The sequence below is a fragment of the Asterias rubens genome, chromosome 2 (genome assembly GCF_902459465.1).
Source record: "Asterias rubens chromosome 2, eAstRub1.3, whole genome shotgun sequence".
Classification (NCBI taxonomy): domain Eukaryota; kingdom Metazoa; phylum Echinodermata; class Asteroidea; order Forcipulatida; family Asteriidae; genus Asterias; species Asterias rubens.
The window spans coordinates 15,217,896-15,245,737 of NC_047063.1; the positions used below are offsets into that span (position 1 = coordinate 15,217,896).

Here is a 27,842-nt window from a genome sequence, read left to right on the forward strand (position 1 = left end):
TGCAGCACACATAATCTTTGTACGTACTGTACATGCATGTTGTCTTTAAAAGAATACATGTACGGAGGATTTGACTGCGAATTGCCATGTGAAATGAATGCAAGGTCAAATATACATCCGTAAGGATCCGTTTGCTTACTCAAGGCAGGTGTCGAGCATAATTCACGAGCCTCAAAGTGTGACGTCGGATGTTCAGGCCAGACTAGTTTACCCTGTCACAATGCTTACATATCTGTGCATTCCAATTGTAGAGTCAATGGTTCAGTAGCATTACTACATACAGGGGGCACGTGCCCCCCCCCCCCCCCCCCCCTCTTGATGTCCATTCTCCACCGAAGCCCCCATTTGAAATCTGGAGTTCTGTGATTAAATATTACTTAAATAAAAAGATCCATTTGATTATTATTTCAACAAGACTTCAGAGAGACACATCTCATTAATTCATAAGTTCAAACCAAACTTAGAATAAGACCCATCCTTTGCTGGGAGTCGTGTTTGACCTCGTCTATGGCAGCCTTTGCCTTGGCAGTAATTGGTTCATGACCCGATGAAACTGTTCCTTTGAAGTTAATAGTTTGTGTTTTGGGGTTGTTTTGGGGTTGTTTTTATATGAGATTGCGTCTAGCATGACAAGGCCAGACAGCCACTTTAAGACTTTAAGGTGAGGGCTACACTTAAATATGTAACGGATTTGGGCTACCAACCCAACTCAATTGCCCCCAAATCAACTGCCACAAGGGGCATATTGTCACCTACTCCCAGGGCTGATGTAGGGTTACTCCTTCACAGTCTGCGAGGATGTAGGCATGGGTATGCGCTACCCGTTAACTTTTTTACGAATAATGGTTATGTATCAAGGGCACCAGTATATGACCGGGATTTGAACCCACATACTGACAACTGAAATGAATATTGATCGTTTCCAGCTCTAACTACCATAATACAATAAATGTTGAACCAGTGAAAAGACAATCACTCATACAATGTTGATCTCATTAAATAGGAATTATTTATTCAAAGAAATACAACACTTGCATATTCAGTTATTTAAATAACACAAAACTGAAACATTCTATTCAAGTTCCAATCGGAATAAAGTAAATGAATAGTGAAGAGCTACATACATGTACATGGTTACCGAGTATAATTCTTTGGAAACCAGCCAAAGATTTAAAAGAAAAAGAATAACATTTTAAATGGCGACTGTACTTATATTATAATGGATCTAAATGAAGACTAGATTGTTTAAGCTACATGGAGGGATTAAAAAATGTTTGACCAAGATTTCTTTTAAAATAAATACTTTCCATAATTTACATTTTTCATTTGTATTCCATGACACGGGTCATGCGATTGTCTTTCCTCAAGTTGTTGTTACGTCGAGAGGTCAGACAAAGTTCACACGTACAAAACCAGAAAACTAAAGTATGCTGTGCACTAAGCAGCCACAGTTTTAGTTGAGTAATTATAACCAGACTTATGAAATATGCATGTTAATTTATACAAGGAATGCAATTTAACATTGTGCCACATAGCCTAACTGATGCCACATGATCGATAAAACATTTTCCCTTTTATACAGATGGCAAGAAAATAAATAACTTTTTTTGTTTTGTTAGTTTTGCCCAAATGTGGAAGTCTTTGAATGTTACAGAAATAAGTATACTCGACACGCTTCAATAACAGCTGTTGTGAGCCACAGATCTTGTTTTCCTCCAACCCAGTGCAATGTACACACTAGCCTTGATTCATTACAGTCTGCTGAGGCAATGTAAATAGTTTCATATCATTAACTGTCCATGACATTTTTATGCCCTCACACCCTCGTCTTATCTTCACATGATCAACGGTTACTTGTATACTTTTTAAATGTCACAAGGCAGCATGACGTCTTCATGATACTAACTGAAACATTTTTACGCCAACTGGCTCTAACAAGCACAGTTTATTATTCCAACTCGGGATTACGTATTTCAAACTCCAGACGTGGACAGTTTGGAATATTTGATCATGCAACTCACAAAGCTGTTATTTTTAAGAATGTTCTGGAAAGATCGTGCTATACAAGACTTTTAGAGACACTAGTTTTATTGCAAATAAAGCAAATAGTTCAGCACTAATCTAAAAAAGTTGAGCTCTAAATACCAAACATTACACACAGGTTGTTTGCAGCTTTTGTCAAAACATTGTGGAACTTAAGAAAAAGCTTTTCATAAGAATCTTGAAAAGTTATATTTTCCATTGCTCTCTTCTAATAAAAAAGAAGAGATTTGTCCTAAACCAATTGCAAAGTGAAAAAAGAAATATGAAGAAAAAAAACTGAGATGTTCGTTATGGTACACATGTAGTTGTTTAAAGACTTGCAAAATTTGTAGCATTGGCATTCAATTGGTAGCTAATAATTTATTTTCTAATAATTGAGCCACAATATTAAAAGAAAATAGTATATCAAAATAGTAAATAATGCAATAATTTTAGAGAGACCACTGAGAGCTAGTTGTTCTGTGGCAAAAAGAATTACCCACAATAATCAATTTGTACAGTGTGCCTAATTGTGTATGATTGGTCTATTATTGCAATGTAGTTAATTATGGGCCATCAGTAATAACCAATGAAACAGAACTTGAACAAAAATAAATAACTTAAGTTACAGAATTTTGTACTGATACAGTTTACATATATAATTATTAAAACTTATACATAATTATTATATGTAAACAATATGACAATACCTTATCTAAAAGCTATAATAAAAAATAAAACACCTACCATTAAAAGAAAACAAATTGATATGCCTGGACTGTTTTGGGTACACCAACCATGCACTAATTCCATATCAGACATCGGGTAAATAATCCACTAGAATTGCACAGGAGGTTTTGTCATCAAGGAGTTCATTTGGATAAATTGAGATGTAATGAACTACAATGTAGTGCTAATAATGTTTACATGCTATCGCATTCAACCTGACATACATGCAAATATCATACACAACGTTTGGTAAAAACCTATGGAAGTCTATTCAATGTGACGGAAAACAGTTGGTAGCAATCTTGACCATATTGAACTGTTTACCATTATGTGATTTTCTCAAGCAAAATGAGTCATTTGTGGATGCGACCATTTTTATTCATTTGAAAAGAGCATTATCTATGCTTAAATGCTATTAAGACCCATGTTTATACCACTTTTGGTTCAAAAGTTGTGAAAGAAGAAACACCGAGAGATGTGAGAGAATGAAACTGAGATTATAAAGGGGTTAAAAGTTGAGTTGTCTTTTGAGAAAAGGGTACTACGGCACAAATTACTTTCAATACTTATTTTAACCCAGTGCTTGATGTTACTCATCAGTAAGGAAGTTGTCATTATTGAATACGATACATTTTGGCAGCAAAAAAAAATATAAACAAATTGACAAAATTGAATTGTTGGCCTATGTTGATCTTGTTTATCCATAATGGTGTTTCAAACAAAGGATTCATTTAGCTTTAATGCATCACATAAATTGTCCTTTCTAACCAGTGGAACAAGCTGTTAAGTAATAATTAATTTGCCATCTACTGTAAGCAGTACCATGAAGTTTACCTCCCCCCCCCCCATGATAGATGGTTGTCTTTTCTACCAATATGTCTGCACTCCCTATCTACGCATCTGCTAGATTGATGGCTTTATGACATGTGCATATAATTCCTTGCAAGGTTAAAACCTAACTCACAACAACATCACACCTAGAGCCTGCCAAGAGCCATGGTCAGACCCATGGAATCTTACATCACCTTAAAGAGAACATTCATGTCTTATTATGCCATCCTTGACTACAGATGTCAATTAACCATCAGGAGTTTAGATTAAAGAGGACTAATTATAAATTATTTTACTGCTGATTTAAATATGGGGGGGGGGGGATTATTATACGACGTAAGGAAAATAATTATGACATTGTTTAAATTATTATACTGAAATTTAATAATATTGGTGGGGAATATAGGAGGGTGTGTTAAATACTGAGTTGGAATTATAATGCTGTACAAGCACATCCATGGTTTGGAGGGAAGGAAGATTTGACTATGAAAGAAGATTGGTGTAGTGCTGAGTGCATACCTTGTCTCTTTAAATCACAGCATTAGAAGGAATGTTGTTATGTGTTTACCTGTGTTTACCTGATTCCCCAATGGGTGAGAGATTGATGGCTTTATGATCATGGCTGACATATTCATGTCCTCTTTCCTTGGTTTAAATGAATGATTTATGTTTCTACAATCCTGATTTTATTTGTCAAACAGATTGTTGAGATAGTGTCTAACTACAGACAATTCCAGTTTATCCAAACTAATATTACTCCTCTGTATAGAGCTTCAAAATTTTATTCTACGCTTCATCCTTTCTTATTTTTATTCCACAATCTTTCTATTGGAGTGTGGGCAGTGAAGGAGTGTTAAATACTTAATAAATAAAAACATTTTTCAACATCTTTCTTTTGATGTTGTTGAATTTCTTTTCCAAATAATTTTCTGGGTAAAAACAATTATATTATTGGATAACTAGTTCTAGATTTGAGTTGCAAAGTACATTTTCCCAGAAAATGTCTTACAAAACCATGTCCGAGTACAAAATGTGTTTCTTAACGGCAGCACGAATTGAGATAATTAAAGGGAAAGTTGTCATTTAAAAAAATAGGTTATCACTGCTCACTTGAAAGCCTGTGATATTTTAAGAGCTTTTTGATAAACCTCCAAGAGTTCATCATCCATTGCACTCACAAGTTCATCCCTTGTATAGCTGTCATCCTCGGCTACATCGACACTCAAAGAATGTTCAACATCCACCGTCAATGACTTTGTCTCCTCCTCAAGATATTGAAACTGTTTCTTGACTGTGGGCGTCCGGAGAGCGGGCGAGTCTAAGATTTCTAAAATGTCCTCGTTGCTAGAGGTTGAGTTATCATGTTTGAGAGTTGCCAGGGTTGTGCCATTTTGTGGCGGGGGTATTTGGATGGCCATTTCGTGTGACTGAGAAGCGGTGTAGATAGACTCCCAGACCTGCGTGACTCGTGAGTATTTTCCCCGTGAGTGACGTTTGCTGATATTGCTGAAGTGGAGTCTCGGTTTGACTCTGAGTTTACATGTTTCATACTGAGTAGAAGAAGTTTCACTGATAACGCAGCAAGTCAAGTCCTGATCGATCCCTGAATCTCTTTTATTCTTCTCTCTTAATATCACATCTTTATCCTGATCCCCAGTGGTTGAATCTAAGCTGCCACCACTCTTATTCTGTCCAGACTCGTTGATCTCTAATCCACTATCTCCACCACTATCCTTAGCCCGTCTCTTCAAGATCCCCTTCTTGACTGGCTCCGTTGTTTCATTCTGCTCTTTCTTTGGTCCACTGGTTGCTTTCTTTTCCTCAAGCAGACAAGTAGATTCAGAAGATGCATTCTCTCTACGAGGACTACGTGAGGATCTTCTCTGAGTTTTCTTAAGAATGCTAGCAAGTGGCTTCTTAGCTGTTTCTTGTGATGTGGTTGAGACCACAGGATGGGTGTATTCCACTGATGACTTCACAGATTGTGAGAGGATCTCTGTTTTTCTGAGGCGAACGACATCTTGGCTTTTCCTGCGTGGATGTGAACCTCTGTCCCTGACCCAGGGGTGGTTTATGATCCCCTCAATCGGGATCCGCTTCTTTGGGTCGACGGTCAACATGCGATGAATCAAATCAGATGCATCTAAGAAAAAAACAAAATAAGGTGAAACAATTAACCCTGAGATCATAGCGACCACAAGCAGCTTATATCAAAATGCCCAGAGCGGCCACGAACAGCCGCAGCATTATTTGACAAACTTTTGCTCAAACGTTGGGGTCAAAGAAAAGGTTTGGGACTGAATTGACATTTTCTTATTTTTTTCCCCGTGTAGGCATACATCTCAAAACAAAACCATGTATTTCTGTTTCTTTTTAATTTTCCTGGCATTTTGACTGCAAATAGTGATACAAAAAATCAACAAGATAAGCAATGTCTGGCATACGGTGATGATTATACAGAAATGTATGGTCTCTTAAAGTTTAACAAAAGAAGATGTGGTCTGATATAGAGGATAGAGTGATGCTTTTTTACAAGTGCATGTCAATACTGAAACAGGAAATCCTTGGCACATGAACTGAGAGAATTTTTCATTTAAACTTGTTTTTCTTTCCAACATCATAATCTTTTCATTTTAAAAAGCTAGTCTCCAAGAATACATGGACATGATATGTTTTTCAGTTTCTTACCTGATAACTCTGGAGGCTCAACAAAGTCGCCCTTGGCAATCTGTTTCTTGAGTTGATTGAAATCAGCTCCATGGAATGGCATTGTCCTGTAAACCATGGCGTATAGAATCACACCCAGACTCCAGCAATCAACCTGAGTGGCAAAAAAAGAAAATACAAATACAGTGTAAAGGGTTTGTGTACTTTGTGCACAACACATAACACAAAATGTCTACAGATTTACATTCAACTTATACGGTTTAAAGATAATGATGGTAGAAAGCTTCCCTTAACATTTAACTTGCTGATGTGCTGTAGTTTTTGAGAAATGAGTAAAACAATTTCACAAAAATAATTTTAGCATGTACAACGGTTTTATGCAACCCTCCTCCTGAAATCATTGTTCAGTTTTTTCTCTCTCAAAAAAACTTGCCGAATAATGAGGCTGGAACTTCTAATACATGCATCATTATTCACTGTCAGAAGGGATTCATGTCATGGCAAAAAACTTGATCTACTTAAGGTATCAAAATTCTTTAAACAAGATGATAAAACATAATTGACCCCTTCCATAGACTACCGTCTCTAAGGTTAAACTCTCAGCCAATGATAGTTCTCCCTTTAGCTAACACTAGGTCTGTCTACAGCTACAGGTTGCGTTGAAGTAAAGTGACAGCTTGACTGACAGATTGTATTGTTGTGCTTGGAGGTGGTGGTGTACAATGCCTAGATTGAATGACCACACAAACACAAAGAGGATTCTGTCAAGTCACCCTACTGGACCTGGATCTGTTCTTTGACAACACTTTGCAAACTTTCATTGCAAACGAGAAACCACAATTTCATTAGTCACAAAATGGTTACAAAATCCCGCAATGCTGCAAAGCAGAGGAAATTTTCAGAAACCTAGTCTGGTTTTGATACTTGATTTCTCAGTTTCTGTGTTACCAAGTTTGCTTTTAAGATTGGCATATAAATAAAGCACATTGTATCGTGTTGAGACAGAGTAAATAGCGCCCATAGTTACCACAAGGGGCAACACTGCTTTGTGATCTGTAGGCTGAGTGCTCTGGTGTTGAGAGGCGGAATGCATGATAGTCGTCCTACAGTTATGTGGAGACAATAAAGGCTACTCCTTACCTCTGGTCCGTGGTAAGGGGATCCATTGATGATCTCTGGCGATGCGTAGAGTGGGCTTCCACAGAAGGTGTCCAGCAACCTGCTGTGATCGAACTTACTAGACAGGCCAAAGTCAGCAATCTAAAATGATACAAAGATTGGGTCCAATTAATTTCAGTCTGAAAACTCACTGATTTTATAAATCCTGCAAAGGAATATTTTCATCTGAAAGGTTACTGGTTAACACCAGAACCAGTTCTTAAGAGAAATAGAAATCCCACTGATTCTTAAGTGCATACTAATACCAATCCTTTTAAAGAGAAATATTTCTGTCTGAACTTTCCATCAACTTTGGAAATATCAAAAACCACCATTGCTTATACCATACCATAACAATAAACCTGCATTTGAAATGTGCACACAATTTAACATGGAACCTTCACTATATAGTTTCAAACCACTACACGTGATGTTTAAGTGAATTGTCTGCCATTTTGTTTGTGGTTTGAGGTCTAACTTTCTGAAGTTGACAACACCGTTTGCTCAAGGCTGGGATGTTGTCAGTACTGCCCCTGCTACCACAAGGAAAGCCAATACAGGAAGGACACCAACAAGAATGAGTGTCCAACTTCCGATGGTACCTGGGGATCAAAGAGGAAACTGACTCAAGCTTTCCTCGTCCTATAAATGATTGAGTATCCTCTAGTCCAAGAAAAACCAGAAGAAAAACCAGACCCAAAAAAAAACACATTTCCTTCCAAAGCCCGGTCTCGAAAATTTAGACATGAGTCAATTTGAAGAATTACCACAGTGAATACACAAGATGGTCATTTTTAATCACATGATTCAGCTATCGTGAATAGGTCAATGCATCTTCAAGAAAGGCACACTGAACTCAAAAAAAAAAACTGTTTCTACTTGGCAAATGTAGATACAACACATCATGTTACCACAATAAACAAAATTTTAAAACAAATCTTTTATTTTGAATGTAAGTTTAATTTCAACAATTCTCCTGACGGACGGAGAGAATCTTAGATTGAAAACACATTTTTTTTTCCTCCTTAAAGATGCAAGCATTTCGTAAGGCAACAACAACCAACGCCATCTAACTATTTTTGCAGTTTTCGATCTTAAAAAAGATCAAAAACTATAAATTTATTCCAACACCCACCCCCCACCAACAGTCACAATCACCAAAAACTATGGCATGTCTTTGTGAGCCCAGCACAGATCTAGAAAACCACAGAATATTTTTCGTTTGAAAGTTGGTGGGAGGGGACATTCATAACGTAACCAAATACAACACTACAGACACGCAAACCTCCCAGTGTAACCACAATACAGCTACCTTTCCCTCGCCTGTTGTTGCCACTGAACTTCTGGCAAGAGATATTTTTGACTATTTATGAGGTAGACGGACCCCCTGGGGTTTTGTGTGCCACTCACACCATCCAAGAATGCACAGCCATTGATGACTGTTCAGTAACTGATATCAGATCCAGGAAGGTTGAATAAGAAGCCCTTATATTGTCACATCTCATATATCTCATAGCCACATAATAAGATTTGACATGACTGGGGGAGACACAGGATGAAGTCAACAACTCCGGCAACTTACACCTCATGAATGATCACAAATTGTAATGAAGATAGGGCTCAGTTTTGAAGAGTTTCTTAAGCAAAAACATACTGCTAAGCACAAAACAATTCTGCTTGCCAGTAATGGTTACTTGACTAGGCATTTAGACTGGTCAGTTTTGAAATGTTTTCACCAACAGAAATTTGGTATAAGCTGTTTGGAATTTGTGGCCTGGTCACAAAATCGAAAGTCACATACATACACGAGGAGTTAAAACCACTTCCATTATAAAAATCATGCACAGAGCAAGCAATGTCTCTCAGATGTTGAGTCGGCTTTGGTTGCTGAACCCATCAGGTACCAAAATGCTTTTAACCGCCCGACGATCTACACACCCTGTCCTTATTTTCTTGAAGATTGATTGATTGTGAGGATGACCAAAACGTGAACTTTTGTCAACTTTAATCAAGTAAACAAACAGTATTGGTATTAGTTCTTCAGTTGTTACCAATGGCGTACATGTGTACCACGCTTTAAATATAGGCCATAGAGCAAGGACAGGCTGGCTGTATAATTAGACAGTGTGTTGACTTATGTCTACCTTATGGTTTCTTAAAACAGTTCTAGGCTTCATGTTCACACAGGGTGGTTGCGCCAACACATTTCTCATTTGAACCTTAATCCAATCTGGTCTCTCCGAGCGGCCTGCCTTAACATATACAGCTGGCTACCTGCAGGTGTAAATCAGTATTGCATTGCAGACGTTCACAGTCAGGGTCGACAGCGCCATGGCGTTGTCAAAACACTGAGTTACAGCGCCATGCTGGTGTCAAAACACAGAGTTACAATTCAAGATGGAGTCAGGTTTGAGGGCTCTGGGGTCCAAGGACATACATACCCGCCCCAGGAGTTTGTGGCAATTGAGGTTTGATGAAAATACCAGCAGAAGTGTCAAAATAGGAAAACAGAAACTAATGAAAAATACTGTGCTAAAATAATTTGATATCATCCCTTCAGTTGTGATTTGTGGTTGAATTTGCACTTAGCATGTTCATTCTTTAATACCATACCAGGCAAATGTGGTGATTGTTGCTTGGAAATACCTACGCAGGACGAAACATGTAATAATCAAAACTGACAGAATATATTTGTGGGTTGGAATTTTGTTTGTTTTGTCAGATGTGGTTTATAACAAAAATACTGCAGAAATTACCATCAACAGCATAGGCGTACATTGGTTAATGTGGGACCTTCACAAAGACCTATTACTACTAGATATGCAAATTTGTCACTGAGCAGTCTCTTCCAATTTCGTACAAATATAATAAAAGAGCTCCAAGTTTGTTTTCATGTGATAATCACAGGATTGAGGGGTGGGGATATAAATGGATGAAGTCATCACTGGATATACAGCTAAGCATGTACACAACCAAAGAGAGTTGGCTCAACAACAAGACAACTACCCTTTGATTTATTATTTTATAATCGTGACATTCAAAGTTTACTTCCAGTACCCCCCCCCCCCCCTGCACCCCACCCAACCCCCACTGGACAATCTAATCATTTAATAATGTCCTTCAGGCAGAATATTTGTATTCGTCAAAACCATAAACCATCTGAACTGCTGACATCACACATTCCAGTGGATAAAAAGTTGACAGAAGTTAAGACCTCTTCCACTCATAGATAATATGAATTGACAGGCTCAGGTAGGCTATGAAGTAGGCCCTTTGATAATAGGGTTACAATCCTATGAGGTATGGATCTTTCTGCCCTTACTCTAGGGGAAACTGACTTGACAGGAGACTATGAAGTGGGTCTACTGTTACAATCCTATATGAGATAAAAAATCTGTTGGCAGTAAGGTTGGTAGGAACCCTTTACTCTGGGGAAAACTGACTTGACAGGAGACTATGAAGTGGGTCTTTTGATGTAGGGTGACAATCCTATGAGGTTATTGATCTTTCTGCAGTAGACCCCTACTCTGGGGGAAACTGACTTGACAGGAGACTATGAAGTGGGTCCATTGATGATAGGGTTAAAATACTATATTATGAAATACAAGCTGTCTGCAGGAGACCTTTACTCTGGGGGAAACTGACTTGACAGGAGACTATGAAGTGGGTCCTCTTGGGTAAAAATCATGTATGAAATACAAGCTCTTTCTACAGGAGATCTGTACACTACTGGGGGAAGCTGACCTGACAGCAGACTAAAAAGTTGCAAGAAACCATTTTAGGGCTTATTCCAGTAAAACAAACTTCTGAACAAACCTGATGAATGACAATGCATTTTCAAAGAAATATTTTGTAAACAGGATTTCCAGTCAAAATCACATTACCTCGATTAAATGCTTCAGCGCCAACATAAATTTGTAACATTTTTATATACCTTTTTTTGTTAATGTGTCTGCAGAAAGGCCATATCCTCTTGCCATTAAGTGGATTATACAAATACAAGTTACGCAAGAAGAATTACCAAAAGGAAATGTTTTACATGATAACTGAAAAAAAAAACCAGACAAACCACACTAAATTCCGACCTTGCAATTGCGATGCTTTGTCAGGAAGTACTGGTGTCAACACGATGTCCATACAACATACATATTTATTAAGGGCAGCCATAAACTATCCACATGAAATGGCTGCACTTCCTGATTTCAATGACAAAGTTTGAGACATTGTGGTTGACTTGCAACCATAGAGAGACCCTCAACCTTAAGAGCTTCCTGACATGGTCCATGACCTGGCATATTGAGACAAGAATCCCGTATCTGTGGTAGATGCAGGAATGTGTGTCCAGAGCTTAATATGTATGAAGTATAACTGGGGTAAAAGTTACACTGGTTCAATCATACCACAGTCCCTTGTGTGAAATGTCAACCAATTTTAATAGGAAACACCATGTGTATGAATTGGCCTTTACCTGATCTTCTTTTATAAGGGTTTGACTTTATGGAAACATCAAAGACTTTCAACGGGTGTATTCATCATGTAAATAATCCAGTGTTCATGTCTCATGTTTGATTGTTGAACATGTTGGTACTGCATGCATGAGTGTTTAAAGATGGAATCATAATCAAGTCATGGTATTGGTGGCACATCAACCATGCGCATAGTCTACTCATGATTGCACATAGTAATAGACTACAGAGAACACCATCAATGTCAGCACCAGTGAACTGTGAGGCAAGTTTTTCATTTAGCTTCCCAGTCTGTCACTCAGATCAATTTTCCATACTCGAATGTCAAGTGGTATGGTATTAATATTCTTTGTTCATTTCTTCACTACAGTGTGCACTGCAGATACAGATGACCAATGAGCTGTGTGCTGTCAGAGGTTTTTTTCATTTGCACAGCGTCCTCAATTACTGATATTGAGAGGTTAGCCTTAGCCATAAACGTCTGACTTCACACTTACAGGATTGTGAATAACTCCAGATATTTCTTGCCAGATGAACATTTAACCTTGCATCCCAATTCATACAGACCGACATTCGTTGATTAAAACATCAAATGCACTCATGTAAACACAGCACATGATCGAAAGAAAGAACTTGTTTTTAATGGACACGTACCTTAGACTGTTTACTTTGTGTCTTCGAAACTACATTTGAAATGTACGTCAATGCAGCACATGCACGCTGTGAGTGCATACAACTTGCCCCTATCAGAAAGCAAGGCCCTTTCTTCAAAGACATTGTCCAGGGAAACAGTGTACATTTAATAGTATTACCATGTGTATACTGACCTTGACTTTAAAGTCGCTATCCAGTAAAATATTCTCCAACTTCAAGTCTCTGTGCACGATGTTGTTCTGTAAAAATAAACCATGAAAAAAGGATAAAAGCACAACATTACATTTTGAGCATTATTTTTTCTACAGAGGTTGCATCTCTAATGAGATTGCTATTCATGAATGCTTCTTTTACAAGTATGTATCATCAACAAGATTTGTTTTCTTTAATTTCAAACCTCTCTGTATGTTTATTAAAGAACCTTTCCTTCCCCTTGATTGGCATGCTGGCCCCTCTACCAACTGAGATGTCTAGCCCCAATGTTGGCAGTCTCCCTATTTTGTCAATATCTTTGTTAGGGGTGCCAGTAATATTGTCTTTGACCGACCCCTAATCATATAAAATTTACCCAGTCAGTTTCAGTTTCCCTGGTGATTTATTATTTGATTATTGATTTGACTCAGAAGCCACAGTCTGAGTTTAAGATCATTTTACCATCGTTCCTCACCTTATGTATGTAATGTACAGCAGATACAATCTGTTGGAATAGCTCTTTAGTTTGCTGTACAGTCAGTTTGGAATCGTTGATGAAATCGTAAAGTTCTCCACCGCTAGCATGTTCCATCACCATCACTATCTTCTCTCTGCTCTCAAAGACTGTAAACAAGAAGAAAGAAACAAAATTGACTGCTATGGCTACATATTTTAATGTATTAAAGGCAGTGGACACTATTGGCAAATACTCAAAATAATTATTACCATAAAACCATTCTTGGTAACGAGTAATGGGAGAGGTTGACAGTATAAAACATTGTGAGAAACAGCTCCCTCTGAAGTGACATAGTTTTCGAGAAAGAAGTAATTTTCCCCGAATTTGATTTCAAGACCTCAGATTTAAAATTTGAGGTCTCGAAATCAAGCATCTGAAAGCACTCAACTTCGGGTGACAAGGGTTTTTTCTTTCATAGTTATCTTTCAACTGCGACGACCAATCAATTACCAATAGTATGTTTCCAGTGTCTGTAAGGAGTGTGCCTAACTTTAACTGATGAGCCAAAGTTTAGGGGAAAGCCGTCAGAATTATCAACAGATGAAATTTGATTATCTGTTTATATCAGATAAACGCTTTCCAAATAAACTGAAATGTTGAATGCTAGTTTGTTTGTTTTTCATGAACAGCCTATACCTACAGTACAGTTTTGTTGTGAAAAAAATTGTCAGATGACTACCTTGGTTAATTTTGTCTGACCAACAATTTGTTTTCTAAAGATTAGACTGTATATTTTGTACTGGAACAGGGATTAAACATCTTTGGAAATAACAGACCACTACACAATCTGGCATTCCTATAGTTCTTGTTCTCTATAGAAATACTACTAGATAGTAACATAGCAACAGACCCAGACAGTTCAATTGCAATGGTATAATTTACCAAATCAGTTGGCTGGTTAACCAAGAGGTAAACAACACTCATGGCTGGTGTGTACATAGTGACTATTTGAACATCAATCCAGGGGTTGTTGTTTTGGTCTACAGGTTCCCCTGAAAATGCCTTAAGACTATTCAGATGTCCTTGTAGGATATACACAACAACATTTTGTTATTCTTAGAAAGTCATGACGTTCGTGTAAGACCCTTCCTGGTGTGTTACTCTGTAGTTGGTCCACGTTCCCATGTGCCATCTCTATGGTGCCATAAACCACTAGGGTCCCACAATGTCGCCAACCCACACATGGCGCGATTCCTTGTACTGTCTTGTGTGTTAATAATGTGTACACAAAGTCCCAGTTCAAATATTATTGTATACATAGTCCATTGGGAGCATGTTAGTTTGAGTTGTTAATAAACAACCCAGCAGTATGCACGACCTTTAATTTCATAGGTAACCTTAAAGAGCAAAAAACGTGCTTTGTGCTTTCGACACAGAAATAATCTTTTGAAAACTTACAATTTCAAGTCATATTTGAACAAGGGTCTGGAAATTTAACCTGTTAAACTCTCTCTCTATCACCCTTATGAAATTAGTAGGTACAGTAAAAACTTTGTTAAAGGCACCACAGTGACCACACTTCCTCAAAAGAGTCTCTAAAAATGTCTTTTTTAAAACAAAAATCTGGTTCACTCCTTTATCACACCATGGTCCTTTCCCTATGACCACAAGTCCAGCTTGTGTCAAACAGCTGTTTAAAACATTGTTACCACTGTTATTATTCCATTGCTACATTTCTGCTACATCCCCCTTTGACTTCTGTAACAATGTTGTATGGTCGATTTGGCTAAGCCACCAACAATAGCCAACTATCCTTGCTCTCAGAAGTGTTTACCTAAAGCATAAATGTAATATACCGTTTGAAACAAGGCTTTACCAAAAAAAAGACAATGTCCACATAGATCTTGTACAGGATGTTCATTCTAATTAATACCAATGTCTATATTCCTTCCATTAACTTATCCCAGGAAAGCCTTGATAGTACAACGGATTAGTACGGATTAAATCTCAGCCACTCTATTGACCATTGTCACCCCATACACAAAGAATGTAGCATTGTATTTAATCAGGGTTTAAAGGGAAATGACATGATCTAATGGGCTTAACTTCTTTTTCCACTAAATTGCCACTCATAGACCCCCATAGACCCCCTTATAGTTATTGTGAATTCATGGAAATACCGTTACATACACACACAAGCAAGGATTCTGTCAATTAATGTATTGTTCATGTTTACTGTAGACTCAAAATAAAAACAAACAATCAAACAAACAAATAATTCTCGGTAATATGTTAATTCTTCTGGTTCCAATGACATCTGGTCAGGATACTAAACAAGATCCCAGCCAACATTCTAATCTTGTTTTAATTCCGGATCTGGAATTCTGAATCAGTAGCAAATTGATAAGGTTTTTAATCACTTTATATTTATATCAACCCACCTATTTTAATCTGAATTCCAAAGGAAAATTAACCAATCAAAATTGATAGCTTGAAAGGATTAACTTTATAAATAGGAGAACTATCTTTTTGGTAAACAGGAATTTTTTCCATGACGAGTAAATATTATGATCATGGGGGAGGGGGGCTACATATGTTTTAACTGAAGACTAAATTTAAAGACACTGGACACAATTGGTAATTCCCAAAGACTAGCCTTCACAGTTGATGTATCTCAAAATTTGAGCTCACTCGGTCGTCAAAGTTACGAAATAATAATGAAAGAAAAAACACCCTTGTCACACGAAGTTGTGTGCTTTCAGATGCTTGACTTCGAGACCTCAAATTCTAAATATGAGGTCTTGAAATCAAATTCGTGGAAAATTACTTCTTTCTCAAAAAAATACATTATTTCAGAAAGGGCTATTTCTCACAATGTTTTATAATATCAACCTCTCCCCATTACTTATTACCAAGTAAGGTATTGTGCTAAAAATTATTTTGAGTTAATACCAATAGTGTCCACTGCCTTTAAAACTATTATCTTATTTCAATGTAAATATCTTTATGTATCTATAATTTATATTTGTCATTCAATTCAAGTAGCTGATCACAACAACATTAGGAAGCCTATACAAGAATAAGGTTACCTGAGCCAAAGTACTATGTCACATACATATAATCTGTAAGTAACTGGAATCCTGCTAATTTCTCTGCTTTAAGTTTAACACGGTTCCAAGAAATTGTGCCCAGATATTCAAACATCTTAAAAACAGAATGGTCCAAATTGTTGTAAAGGAATAGACCACAGCTCTTTCCAAGATGTGGTGTGCGTTACCACAGAGCAAGGAGTGCAGTCACATCTGTGGCTCTCTCTTCCAAGAAAGATTCTTCCCATAGTAGAGCTATAAATAATCATGGTATTTTTCCCTCCTCCATGCCATGGTATCATCATGATGACAAGACATGCCTCAACCAGGTTTATCTTCCGAGTCGTCCTTTTACACCACAGTTAAAAATACATTTCTCAGGTTCGCAAGAACCGTGTATTTTTAGACTAGGCTTTGGAATTGGGTAGTTGCCTTGGGTATTTGTTCCATCCATGTAGGTTTCAACCCAGATACTTTTCAAAGGTTCCTAATTGATCCTTAAAAAAATATAAATAGCATTTCATAGGAATACCGATACGAGTAGCAAGAAAACGAAACTAGGGGTGCTAAAGACGACTCTGTTCTGACATCTGAAAACTATTTATACCATCCACAATGATAGATAGTGGCCTAATGATTTGTTTTACTTAAAGTTGTAGTTGACATTTTCCTTACAACTTTCAGTACTGTGCCTTAATGGATTTCAGCTGTTCCCTCGCAACTAACTGGAACATAATAACTTTCCTATAATCGCAAATGAAACAATTATTTTAAGTAACCTACAAGTCAGTTTATTCCAAAAAAATCTGAAAGGACACACAAACTTGTGCTTCAGATTTTCTCACAAATAAACAAACATTTGCGATTTCTGAAATCAGTATACTTTATTGGGCTGTGCCTCCTACATATGTTTTGGGAGTTGACTCGATGGAACAGGTCACGCCATACCTTCTCGACCTAGTTTCTGATTCTCTGGTTCATTGAGGACAACTCATTCCAAACCAAAATAACTCAGATCATTTCCCTCAAAACAAGTCCCCAAGAGTAACAATTGATTGAAAAATATGGGATTGTGTACACAACAGGAAACCCATGTGCATAGATTCAAAGTGTGTCATGAGACAAAGGAAAGTCATACCTACACGTAATAATGCGTTTAAAACTTGAACTTTTACTTTATTGGGTTATCTGCCCAGCCAGCTCAGCCAAAACAATAATAACACGCATCAATACACTCCAAACAAACAATGAGGAAAGACACATGATACAACGCCCAAACGCCCATGAAATTCATTCTTCTCTCTTGATCTTCTTTTATTAGCTGAGAGTTTGTTGTACAATGGAGGGAGTTGTTTGTTAGTGTCTGTGTGTACTGATTTAGATATTGTCAAGGTTGATCTGGGTTCTCATTTTCAAAGTTATTGTCAGAAAACAAAAGTTGCAGAAGAAATTGTTTTGCATGAGATGTTTTTTTTTGTTTTATTGTTAAAGACAGTGGACACTATTGGTAATTGTTCAAAGACCAGTCTTCTCACTTGGTGTATCTCAACATATGCATGAAATAACAAACCTGTGAAAATTTGAGCTCAATTGGTCGTCGAAATTGCGAGATAATAATTACAGAAAAAACACCCTTGTCACACGAAGTTGTGTGCGTTTAGATGGTTGATTTCGAGACCTCAAGTTCTAAAATTGAGGTCTCGAAATCAATATCGTGGAAAATTACTTCTTTCTCGAAAACTACTCCATTTCAGAGGGAGCCGTTTTTCACAATGTTTTATACTACCAACTTCTCCCCATTACTCGTTACCAAGTAAGGTTTCGTGCTATTAATAATTATTTTGAGTAATTACCAATAGTGTCCACTGCCTTTAAAGCCATTATACACTTTCGGTAAACAGTATTGTCCAAGTCCCACACTTCGTGTATCACAACTTGTATATAAAATAACAATCCTGTGGAAATTTAGGCTCAATCGGACATCGGAGACGGAAGAAAATAACGGGAAAACCCACTCCTGTTTTCGCGCGTTTCGCCGTGTTATGACATGTGTTTATAACAAATCGAATTTATATTGTTTTACCGTTTTCTCAAAAAGTAAAGCATTTCATGGACTAATATTTCAAGAGAAGTCTTCCACCATTACCTTCTGTAAACCCTGTAAATTATTTGTAAATCTGTGAACTTTTTTTTTTTTTTTCTGTACTGAAAGGGTCCAATGGCTTTAAAGCCATTGGACCCTTTCGGTAAACAGTGTTGTCCATGGCCCACACTTTGTGTACCACAACTTCTTTATCAAATAACAAACCTGTGAAAATTTAGGCTCAATCGGTCGTCGGAGTCGGGAGAAAACAACAGAAAAACCCACCCTTGTTTCCGCGCGTTTCGCCGTGTCATGACATGTGTTTCAAATAAATCCGTAATTCTCGTTAACGAGAATTTATATTGTTTTACTGTTTTCTCAAAAAGTAAAGCATTTCATGGAATAATATTTCAAGAGAAGTCTTTCACCATTGCCTTCTGTAAACCCTGTAAGTTATTTGTAAATCTGTGAACTTTTTTTTTTTTTTCTGAACCGAAAGGGTCCAATGGCTTTAAGTATGACATGATGATGTTGTTTACAGGTTTGCAGTTGTTGTCTTTGCTGTGACATCAAACCACAGTTAGGGGAGGAACCCAGGTGTTGCTTTTTACACAATGATTTTGAAATGAATGGATTTTAATTTGGTAATTTTTATCAAAGTTGATGTGGTTCACCGGACAAGAAGATTCAATGACTGGGCAGACTCAACAACGGGATTTATATAAATGACAAACCGGAACTCTCTTCACTCTGATTATCTGGACCGGAAATGCAAATGATTTTTTGGGTGTCAGGCCGTAAGCAGTCCACATTTTAGCCCATTTTTTTGTCTTATGACTCAAAGCCCTTTTTAGACCAAAAGTAGTAGACCGAGTAGACCAAAATTTAGGGTCTTTGTCTTATAAATCTGCCACTTGCAGTTCTTGGAGTTCTGGATGTTTGGAGATAGTCACACCATGGAGGATGTACTTTCCTTTCTCCATGGTAACACCATGATGACACACTTGTGGATGTGATGTGATATTGATGACGTTATCTGACGTTAATTCTTTGATTGTGTCACAGGTACCTACTATAGATATTACAAAGGACACATCTTAAGAAGTTCTTGAAAACAACATTGTTGTTTGAGTAAATTGTGTACGTTCCAAAGTATAAAGGAAGTTCTGCTTGTAAAGCTGTTTAAATCAGCCAACAATACAGGATCCATTACACATATAGTCATTAGGAAAGCTACAAATACCATAGATCCTGTTCCCAAAAGATTAACACAGTGTTTCTCTTTACAAGTCAACACTGCTTCTGTTGGCATGGCAGACTGGTGTGGTGGCGACTAGCATACTGTTATACAACAGAGCACCAAAGCCTTTTGAAACTGAGGTCATTAAGGGATGGTGAAGTCACCATGTCTTCTTGCAAATGTAGCCAAAAGGGACTTGCCATGTTCAGTCAGCATTGTAAAAGTTATACTAAAAATAGTAACTTTTAGAATAGACGGTATGTTCAACAACCGCAAAACTCTTTGTGTGGGGAGTGGTTGGATCTTGCTCTTTTAGAATAATGAATGCATGGTATGTGTCGGTGGACGGGGGTGATGAAATAATGAGTGGGAAATCAGGTGATCTGAGTTTAAAATATTTCACATGGTCTTTTTCAAAGCGTGACCGTTGTGGTTGTACGATAGGCCTATTATATATACAGCATGCAATGATGCATGAAGTACATGTATTGTCTTACAACTGAAATCTGTAAGTTCATCCTGCAACTAGGCCTAAATAAATGGGAACCACCATGTTGACTCCCTTACCCATAGAACATGTCAGTTCTGACTGTCAGCTTAGCTAGCTGGATATATTTATCCTAATCTGTGTCTTAAGCTTCCTCTATTATACGGTGAAACTACATGAAAGGTCCTAAAAAGTGTTGTCCTTTGGTTAGGCACTGTGGATTAGCAAAGCATTGCATAGCTGTATTTGGATGTAAAAAAAACTATGATGATTTTCTTTATAACATTGATAGACTACTGTCTAAATGCATCCCTTAAAACAGAATGATTGTGGCAGTTCTGTTGCTTTCGGTTGTTTTACAAGACCATTGAATTAAAATAAAACTCTTGTCCTTCCAATTCGTGCAGACTCTGAGAACCCCACATTTAACCACCAACTGTAATAAATTAAACAGCCCCTGTGGGCAAGAATTAAGAAAGCTGGCATTTTCAGTCATAGATTTATCATCCAGACATTCCCATTTCCTCCCTCATCCCAAGATAAATCCATCCCAACAAAGAACCAGTGTGACCAAAAATATGCCCTCAAACTTCCACTAAATGGAACCAGTGCTCTGGTGGTAGACTCTGCATAACTTCCTTGAGTGGGATCCCAAAAACCGCAAGAACAACAAATGGGGATATCAAGAAAGGAAGTAAGGACTGTCAGGGGAGTGCTCATAGCTCCAGGGAAGAGCCGTGAATTCTGGTTAAATGCCAAGCAGCAATATTGGCACATAATCCAGTGGCCTTGTATTTTCTTATTGTTGAAAGTTTTAATCTGGCAGGGAAATAGTGATACTCCTTAAATTTGAGTCAGAGTTATAATAAAATCAAGTGAATGAGATAGTCTTGCTCAGAAATGCTGTCATGATTACTGCATACATTAATATTACTGTTAACAATACATTCATAAATTCAACACCTGCTTCTATGTTTTCATCATTATTATTGCACACTATTTAACAAAATACTTTCCCTTTGTCAAAAAGAACCTTTTTACTTTACAAATCACTTGATTTTATACAACTGTTAGCTAAAGGGATGTCTGGGCATTTTTGGACACCAAGTTCTTATGTAGAAGAAACCCTTATTCTGTCGTTTTTAAGTATTGAAAACAAACAATATCAGCCTCGAGATCTTTTTCTGTCTTTCCTTCAATTTTTCCTCAGCAAATTTAGGCACCAGATCCTGGCAGATAAAAAGTGCATGAACCCTGCCCATGATGCTCAAATATATTGTCATCTTTAAAAAAAACACCTAGGCCTACACTGTCTATTATTACATCATTATTATTTAATGAGGTAATTGTCTGTGGTCACCCTCTATTACTGCCATGAATACTACAATCTGTCCTGAATGGATAAAAACTTCCAATAAAATGCGCTTTCCAGAACAACAGCTGGCACAAATTATGGCTACCACATGTTAAAAAAACTGCATGTGGGAATTACTGGATTAATTATCACAAAAACACATGCGCAATTTGCTTTTATTGGGGGAACTTAAAGATTAAGGATTGAAGCTGGACCTGCATGCTCAATGGGAAATCTACACCAGTAGGTGGTATATATTTTTCTGATTAATAGTGACGCAAAGTTATTATTATATTATAAATCATAATAATGGTACAAATTCAACTCTAATTCAACCATCTGCTCACAAACTTTCAACTTCAGAAATGATTCAGAAATAAAAATTTCCTGTTAGCATTTTATGAACATGTCCATTTCTGTAACAGCTTAGGACTACTTCTTAAAAACTTGATTTCTTGACACGATGGTCATCAATCTTCAAGGCAATAATAAATAATATAATAGCTTCCTAAAGGACCACCTAAACACTGAACAGCTATTTCCTCTATGTTTGTGGGGACCCCGCTATAATAACAACATTCCAGAGCTATGATTAGATGAACCCAATGTCACCTCTAAGTACTAGTAGAGGGTAGTCAAGAGGCACAAACCACCAACTGGCTACATGTCCCTGAGGAATGAGGCTGCAGACCAAAAATGTGGGTTCCTAAAAAAAAAACGGTGATTCATCATTCGAGACAAGTGGCCTCAAGACTCCTTCCAAGTGCATAGTGACAGTGTAACTGTATCTTATTGCACAGTAAAAAATATATAAGATTCTTGAAATGAAGACCTGCTTGGTCTTACTTCTTCTTCTGCTTTAATGAGAATCCTTTCCTCTTCTCTATGATCTGATTGAAATCTTTGAAATTCCAGAATATTTAAGGACAGTCGACACCTTTGGTAATTGTCAAAGACCAGTCTGCTCACTTGGTGTATCCCAACATATGCATAAAATAATAAATCTGTGAAAATTTGGGGTGAGGGGCCTAATTGGTCATTGAAATTGCAAGAAAATAATGAAAGAAAAACACCTTGTTGTTGCACATTTGTGTGCTTTCAGATGCCTAAAAAGGCTTCAGGCCTAAATAGAATTCTTCCTCATATTCAAATATTTTCTTGTTAAAAGCAACGGTTGAGTTGTGTACTTAAGGTGTATGTCTGTCCTTACTCTATGCTGTCAGGTACAATGTGCAAGGGGACCAGTGCATGGCTTCAAACAATTCATTCTTACCTGGCTGTCCTTCAGAGTTTATTTACACATGATTTTGTATTGATACCATCATCATTTATCAAGGTACCATTTTTGTTTCATATTATTGCAGACATGACAGCACAATGTGCCACTTTGGTCCCGTGCTGTATAAACTGCGGCAGTGCCATTGTTGGAATGTTTGCCAAGTTTAGATTCGTTCATAAAAGGTGTTGTTATTTTTTCATTTCAAAGTCCAGCGTCATTTAATAGGGTTTCTGGGTGCCATGTTTCACAAAAAAACTGGTCAGGCTATTCTCAAGGTGTATACATTCTATTTGCATGATACAATGAAGGGGGAAAACCCTATTCTATTATTGTACACAAACACGGCGTTGTGTTTGCAGGCAGCTCAAGAATGTTTGTTTTGTGTCTGCTGTAATAATAAATTTTTCCATTATGCGTCCTGCCATTGAAAATGACTACTTTCATTTTGATAAAGCTGTATGAACTTACTGACTGCATCAACTTTTAAAATTCAAAATGATCAGTTATGTTCTATTCATATAACATTTATTCTAGATGAAATATCATTTAACAAAGCAGCCACTGCAGTGTGGAAGGAGTGGGACCTTAACTTTACCAAACCAAAGCTAAATCAGTCAATGCCTATGTATTGATTCCTTCTTTCATTCATTTATTATATTATGATACAACAAATATGCCCGAAAATCATGAGCAACTACCCCAAAAAAATTGTTTAAAAAACAAAACAAAATATATTTTACTCTTTCAAAATCAAATTTGTTTGTGATGAAATGCCAGGGATGATGTGTAACACACTGTAAAGAAAATAATTGATACTTCATAGGGAACACCCCCCCCCCTTTTTTTGTGGGGTGGGGGTTGCATCATTAATGATTAGCAGGGATTAACAGAAGAATGCATGCAACAGTTTAATCCACATCCTTCTAGGGGAGTTTCCCTATGAAATAGTACGTTAAATTTACATGAAAATACCCAATACTGATAAGGTTATGGAAAGATGTATTTTAAGCCTTGATGTAAATAAAGACCGATTGTGAAATCTAACCGGGAATTTTCAGGGGGGAATGTGCACTGTGCAGTAATCGCAAATAATGATAATTCCTGATTATCAAATGCATTCACTTCAATTGTAATTCATTTAAATTACAGGATCTGGACATATGTACAGACATGCAGGAAAAGGCAAGAAAAGAAAACATCTCCACGTATAACTTATGCCATGTTAAACCTTTCCACTCCCATAAATAATGCAACGCCCATGGACACGAGTAATGCATGTAAAATGATTTCTTCAAAGAGCAGTTTATTTTGATAACAGTAAAACACTTCACCACTCGTGGCATACTTTGTCCCAAAACACCAACAACTCTATTGACATACCAGGTTGATGGAATTCCTCTTACCATGCCCTTTCCAATCTGGTAAAAAAACTCGCTATTTTATTTCAATAAAGCATTGAATGAAATCCCAATGAACCGTAAAGCCTCGCGGCAACTGTACTGCCCCGTGCAGGAACATGCGTCACACACATTGTACGATTTGTCAACAACTTTCACAAATAGTTCACTTCAATTGTTGGCTTTAATTGTAAAAGTCAAAATTTCTTATACTATAAAACTACACTGGGTTTTGAGAAATGTTAACTCTCTCAAAACAAGACAGTCAGAAACCTCTTTTATATATAGCCAGAGTTTTGAGAAACTTAAACACTCTCAAAAGAAGACCAGGAAACTCTTTCATAAAATTTGTGGAACCAGAAAACTCTTTCATAAAATTTGTTGAACTGTTATTCAGTACTACACCGAACCATGCTTTTAAAAAAGCAGAGATATGAGAAATTTGAACACTCTCAAAGGAAGATCGGAAGACTTTTTGTGAACTGGTGGTTCAAAACTACACAGATTGCTAAAAAAGCAGAGATTTGAGAAATGTGAACACTCTTAGAAGAGGAACACGACTCTTTTATTTGTTTTTAACTGTTGGTTTATAGGAAATGAATCAACATTTACTTAAAACAAATTTAACTTGACCCAAGTGACAATTATCAGCTGATAATTGTTTCATCAAGTTCCCCCCCCAAAAAAAAAACAGGACAAAGTTGTAAAGCCATGCCAAGAGCAATAGTGTTAGCAAGAGGGGTGCATGGGTGTGTCCTTTAGACACCCTGTTATTAAATTTTGACACCAGTTTTAAAAATTCCAGCAAATTTTGACATCCTTTAATCAAAGGTTTGTAAAACTCACCTTCTGTGACTTTGATGATGTGAGGATGTTGCAATAGGGACATGACTTCAATCTCATGTCTAAGACGTCGTAGATCAGCTGCATTGTCAACCTTACTCTTGGGTATACACTTGACAGCAACCTGTTTTAGAAAAAGACAATCAGAACTTAACAAATGTCTACCTCATATTAATTTATCATATTTCATATTTATTTTCATTTCATTCCATATTTTCTCTCAATACCACCAAAAGGCACATACTAAGCATTCGCGAAAATGTTCCCCACAAATTCTGGAAAGTGAAATATGATTATTTGTTTAGTTTTAACTTATCAAATTTCATATTCATTTTCATTTCATTGCATCTTTCCTCTTAATACATTTTCATCTCATTTCATATTTCCTCTTTACAAAAGGCACATGCTGAGCAGTCACAAAAATGTTCCCAACAAAGTCTGGAAAGTAGATAATTAAGTTTAGATTTAACTTGCTAAAATTCACTTCAACAGGATTTTCCCCCATTTGAAAATGAAATCAAAAAGATCTAAATAATCACACCAATTGGTAATCCCCCATAAAATATAAATACATTCAAATTTAACCCTCACATTGAACCTAACCTTGATAGTGAAAACACAGGATTATTTCGTCACAGTCAGCATTTGTTAAACAAATGCTATTCAAGGAGCCTTTTCTCTATAAATTATGGATTTGTGAAATTTCACACAATATCAATTTCAAACTGACCACAGAAAACTGGACTGGTTTACAAAAAAAACATTGATTTTTATTTCAGCAAAAACTACTGAATAAAAGTAATCAATATACTAGAGTGGCACATAACCTTCAGTGCTATGTTTGCTGTATGGGAGTGTATGTGGTTTTAGACTTCCATTGTTGTGCATGAGGCCATTTGGAAGGCCAGCTTTGGTGAATTGTGTGTTTATCCCAATGGCCCACCTGTCTTAATAATGCAAACTTCTCTCAGCACAGGTTGCTGTCTGGAGTATTGGGTTTTAACAATGGACCCAGGTATGGCTGGAATGTCTGTAGTAGGACCATAATTGACAGGCTGAGGGACAGAACCCAATAAAGCATTCATAACATCCTGTTTAATGATGGAAATGAAGGAGGTTTGAAGAGGAGGATCTTGGTGTAGGGTCATCGCAAGTGATTTATCACACTTGATGAATTAACAAATACTTGGGAAGGAGCGTTGCATAATTAGATGTTTGCTTTTCCTCTTCCATGGTTAGTGAAAAATGCTTCATAATGTATTTATTGCATCATGCTGGCATCAACAGCGTCTCCATGGTGCCCTAAGAGGCAGAAGGGCGTTGCAGAAGAAATAGTTGAGAATAAGAGGATGAGAACATTTTGAAAGTATGATGTCAGAATATTAATCTTGCTAATAATTTAAAAAGTGCCTATTCATGATTGAGCAAGACTCTACACAGACTGGAATAATCCTTACCAACGACTGTGTTTGTCTATGATTTGTAAACAATTTCAAACAGGAACAGGGGGACTGAAGTTGCAAAAAAAAAAAAAGCTCTAGTTATTTTCAATGCAATTTTCCAACAAAGGATTATTTCACTGTCACAACTTTTTTTAGTTCAAAATACATGCACATTGATTGAACCGTTTTACTTTTACTGGCTCTTTATAATAAGAAATTCTTATATTAATCAGCACCAAATTGATGGTTTGGGAATTAAGGTTCAATTGATGGAATTTTGTTTAGGCCTATATAAACATATTAACAAAACGAAAACATTTCCAGTTGCAATCATCCAGTGTTTATGATAATCACAGATGTAGCTTTAAGTTTCAGTGCAACACTACGGAAATAAAAACACACAAATTTTTTTTCCAACTGCAATGTTTTTTACCAAAAATACGATATTACCTCTTCCCTTGTGTCCAGCTGCACAGCCAGTTTTACTTTCCCGTAAGTGCCACATCCAAGTGTTCTAATAAACTCAAACCGGTGGCTGAGTTTGTGTCTATGTCGATGCCTGACTGCTGCTGATGAGACGCTATCTCGTTTCTTAGAGCGAGTCGTTGATGCAGGAGATGATGAAGATGCAGTTCTTGGGGAGGAATGTTCTCCATCGGACCCCGAGGAGACGTCAGAAGATGCACATCCATCCGACCCGGCCATTGTTTATGGAATGTTTTAGCTTCAATTTAAAGCTCGGTCAAAAATAAGACAACAAATTATTCTGATAGCCGACAATTATTGTTGTTCTCCAACAAATCGTGAAAATTCAAAACTGGTACTCCAGTCCAATCACATGTGATCTAGGTGTCGAGTCCACACGAAGCGATGAATTGTATATCTATTTCACACTATCGAATTATTCAAAATTAAATTCATAATCGCGCTGTGTGTATTACTCAGGTTTAGTGGTTGACCAGGCTCGTTTGGCTAGTTAGTGGCGTCTGGACGTCAGGTTTCTCATGGACGTAACTGAGGAATTCAGTAGCATGAGCAATCATTTGAACATCACCAGCTTATAATCCGTCACCACGTTGCTGATCCGGTATGTGGCAAATCTCTTTCTGTGCGAGTGTCGTCTGCTGCTGACTGAACGGCCCCGCCTAAACATCGATAAAGTAAACAAAGATGTATGCATGCGGCAGGTCCGTCCGGCTGCGTTGTAGATGCCATCAGCTACTAGTCTGTACTTCCGGTATGGGGATATGGTGATTGGCTGCTGCGCACACCACCACCAGCAATGTCGGTGACGAGATTCAGGGAATAAAAGGACTAGCAGCAGAGGGCGCTTCAAGGCTCAACAGATTCACACTTTTAACTTTTCACTCTCATCAGAACTTCATCATCAAAGGTCTTTTTTATTGCAGTTAGGCCTAAACTTTTAAAACAGTTTTTTTTTCTAGACCTCGA

General features: G+C 37.2%; 1 protein-coding gene across 1 annotated transcript; it reads right to left on the reverse strand.

Moving 5' to 3' along the window:
• Positions 1–990: 990 nt before the first annotated feature.
• LOC117306842 (NUAK family SNF1-like kinase 1) lies at positions 991–27,569 on the reverse strand. Its single transcript, XM_033791385.1, has 7 exons — positions 26,841–27,569; positions 24,952–25,072; positions 13,195–13,343; positions 12,701–12,766; positions 7,390–7,509; positions 6,271–6,403; positions 991–5,725 (listed from the first exon to the last, which is right to left on the reverse strand). The coding sequence occupies exons 1-7, from the start codon at positions 27,093–27,095 to the stop codon at positions 4,689–4,691; spliced, it is 1,881 nt and encodes a 626-aa protein (XP_033647276.1). The 5' UTR covers positions 27,096–27,569; the 3' UTR covers positions 991–4,688.
• Positions 27,570–27,842: the final 273 nt, after the last annotated feature.

Excerpts from the sequence above, each read along its gene's own strand:
- LOC117306842 (XM_033791385.1), bottom strand. The coding sequence starts at position 27,095 with ATGGCCGGGTCGGATGGATGTGCATCTTCTGACGTCTCCTCGGGGTCC. Across the intron at positions 12,767-13,194 it reads CTGTACATTACATACATAAG|AACAACATCGTGCACAGAGA; the intron begins GTGAGGAACGAT and ends TTATTTTTACAG. Across the intron at positions 7,510-12,700 it reads ATAGCGACTTTAAAGTCAAG|ATTGCTGACTTTGGCCTGTC; the intron begins GTCAGTATACAC and ends GTATCATTTTAG.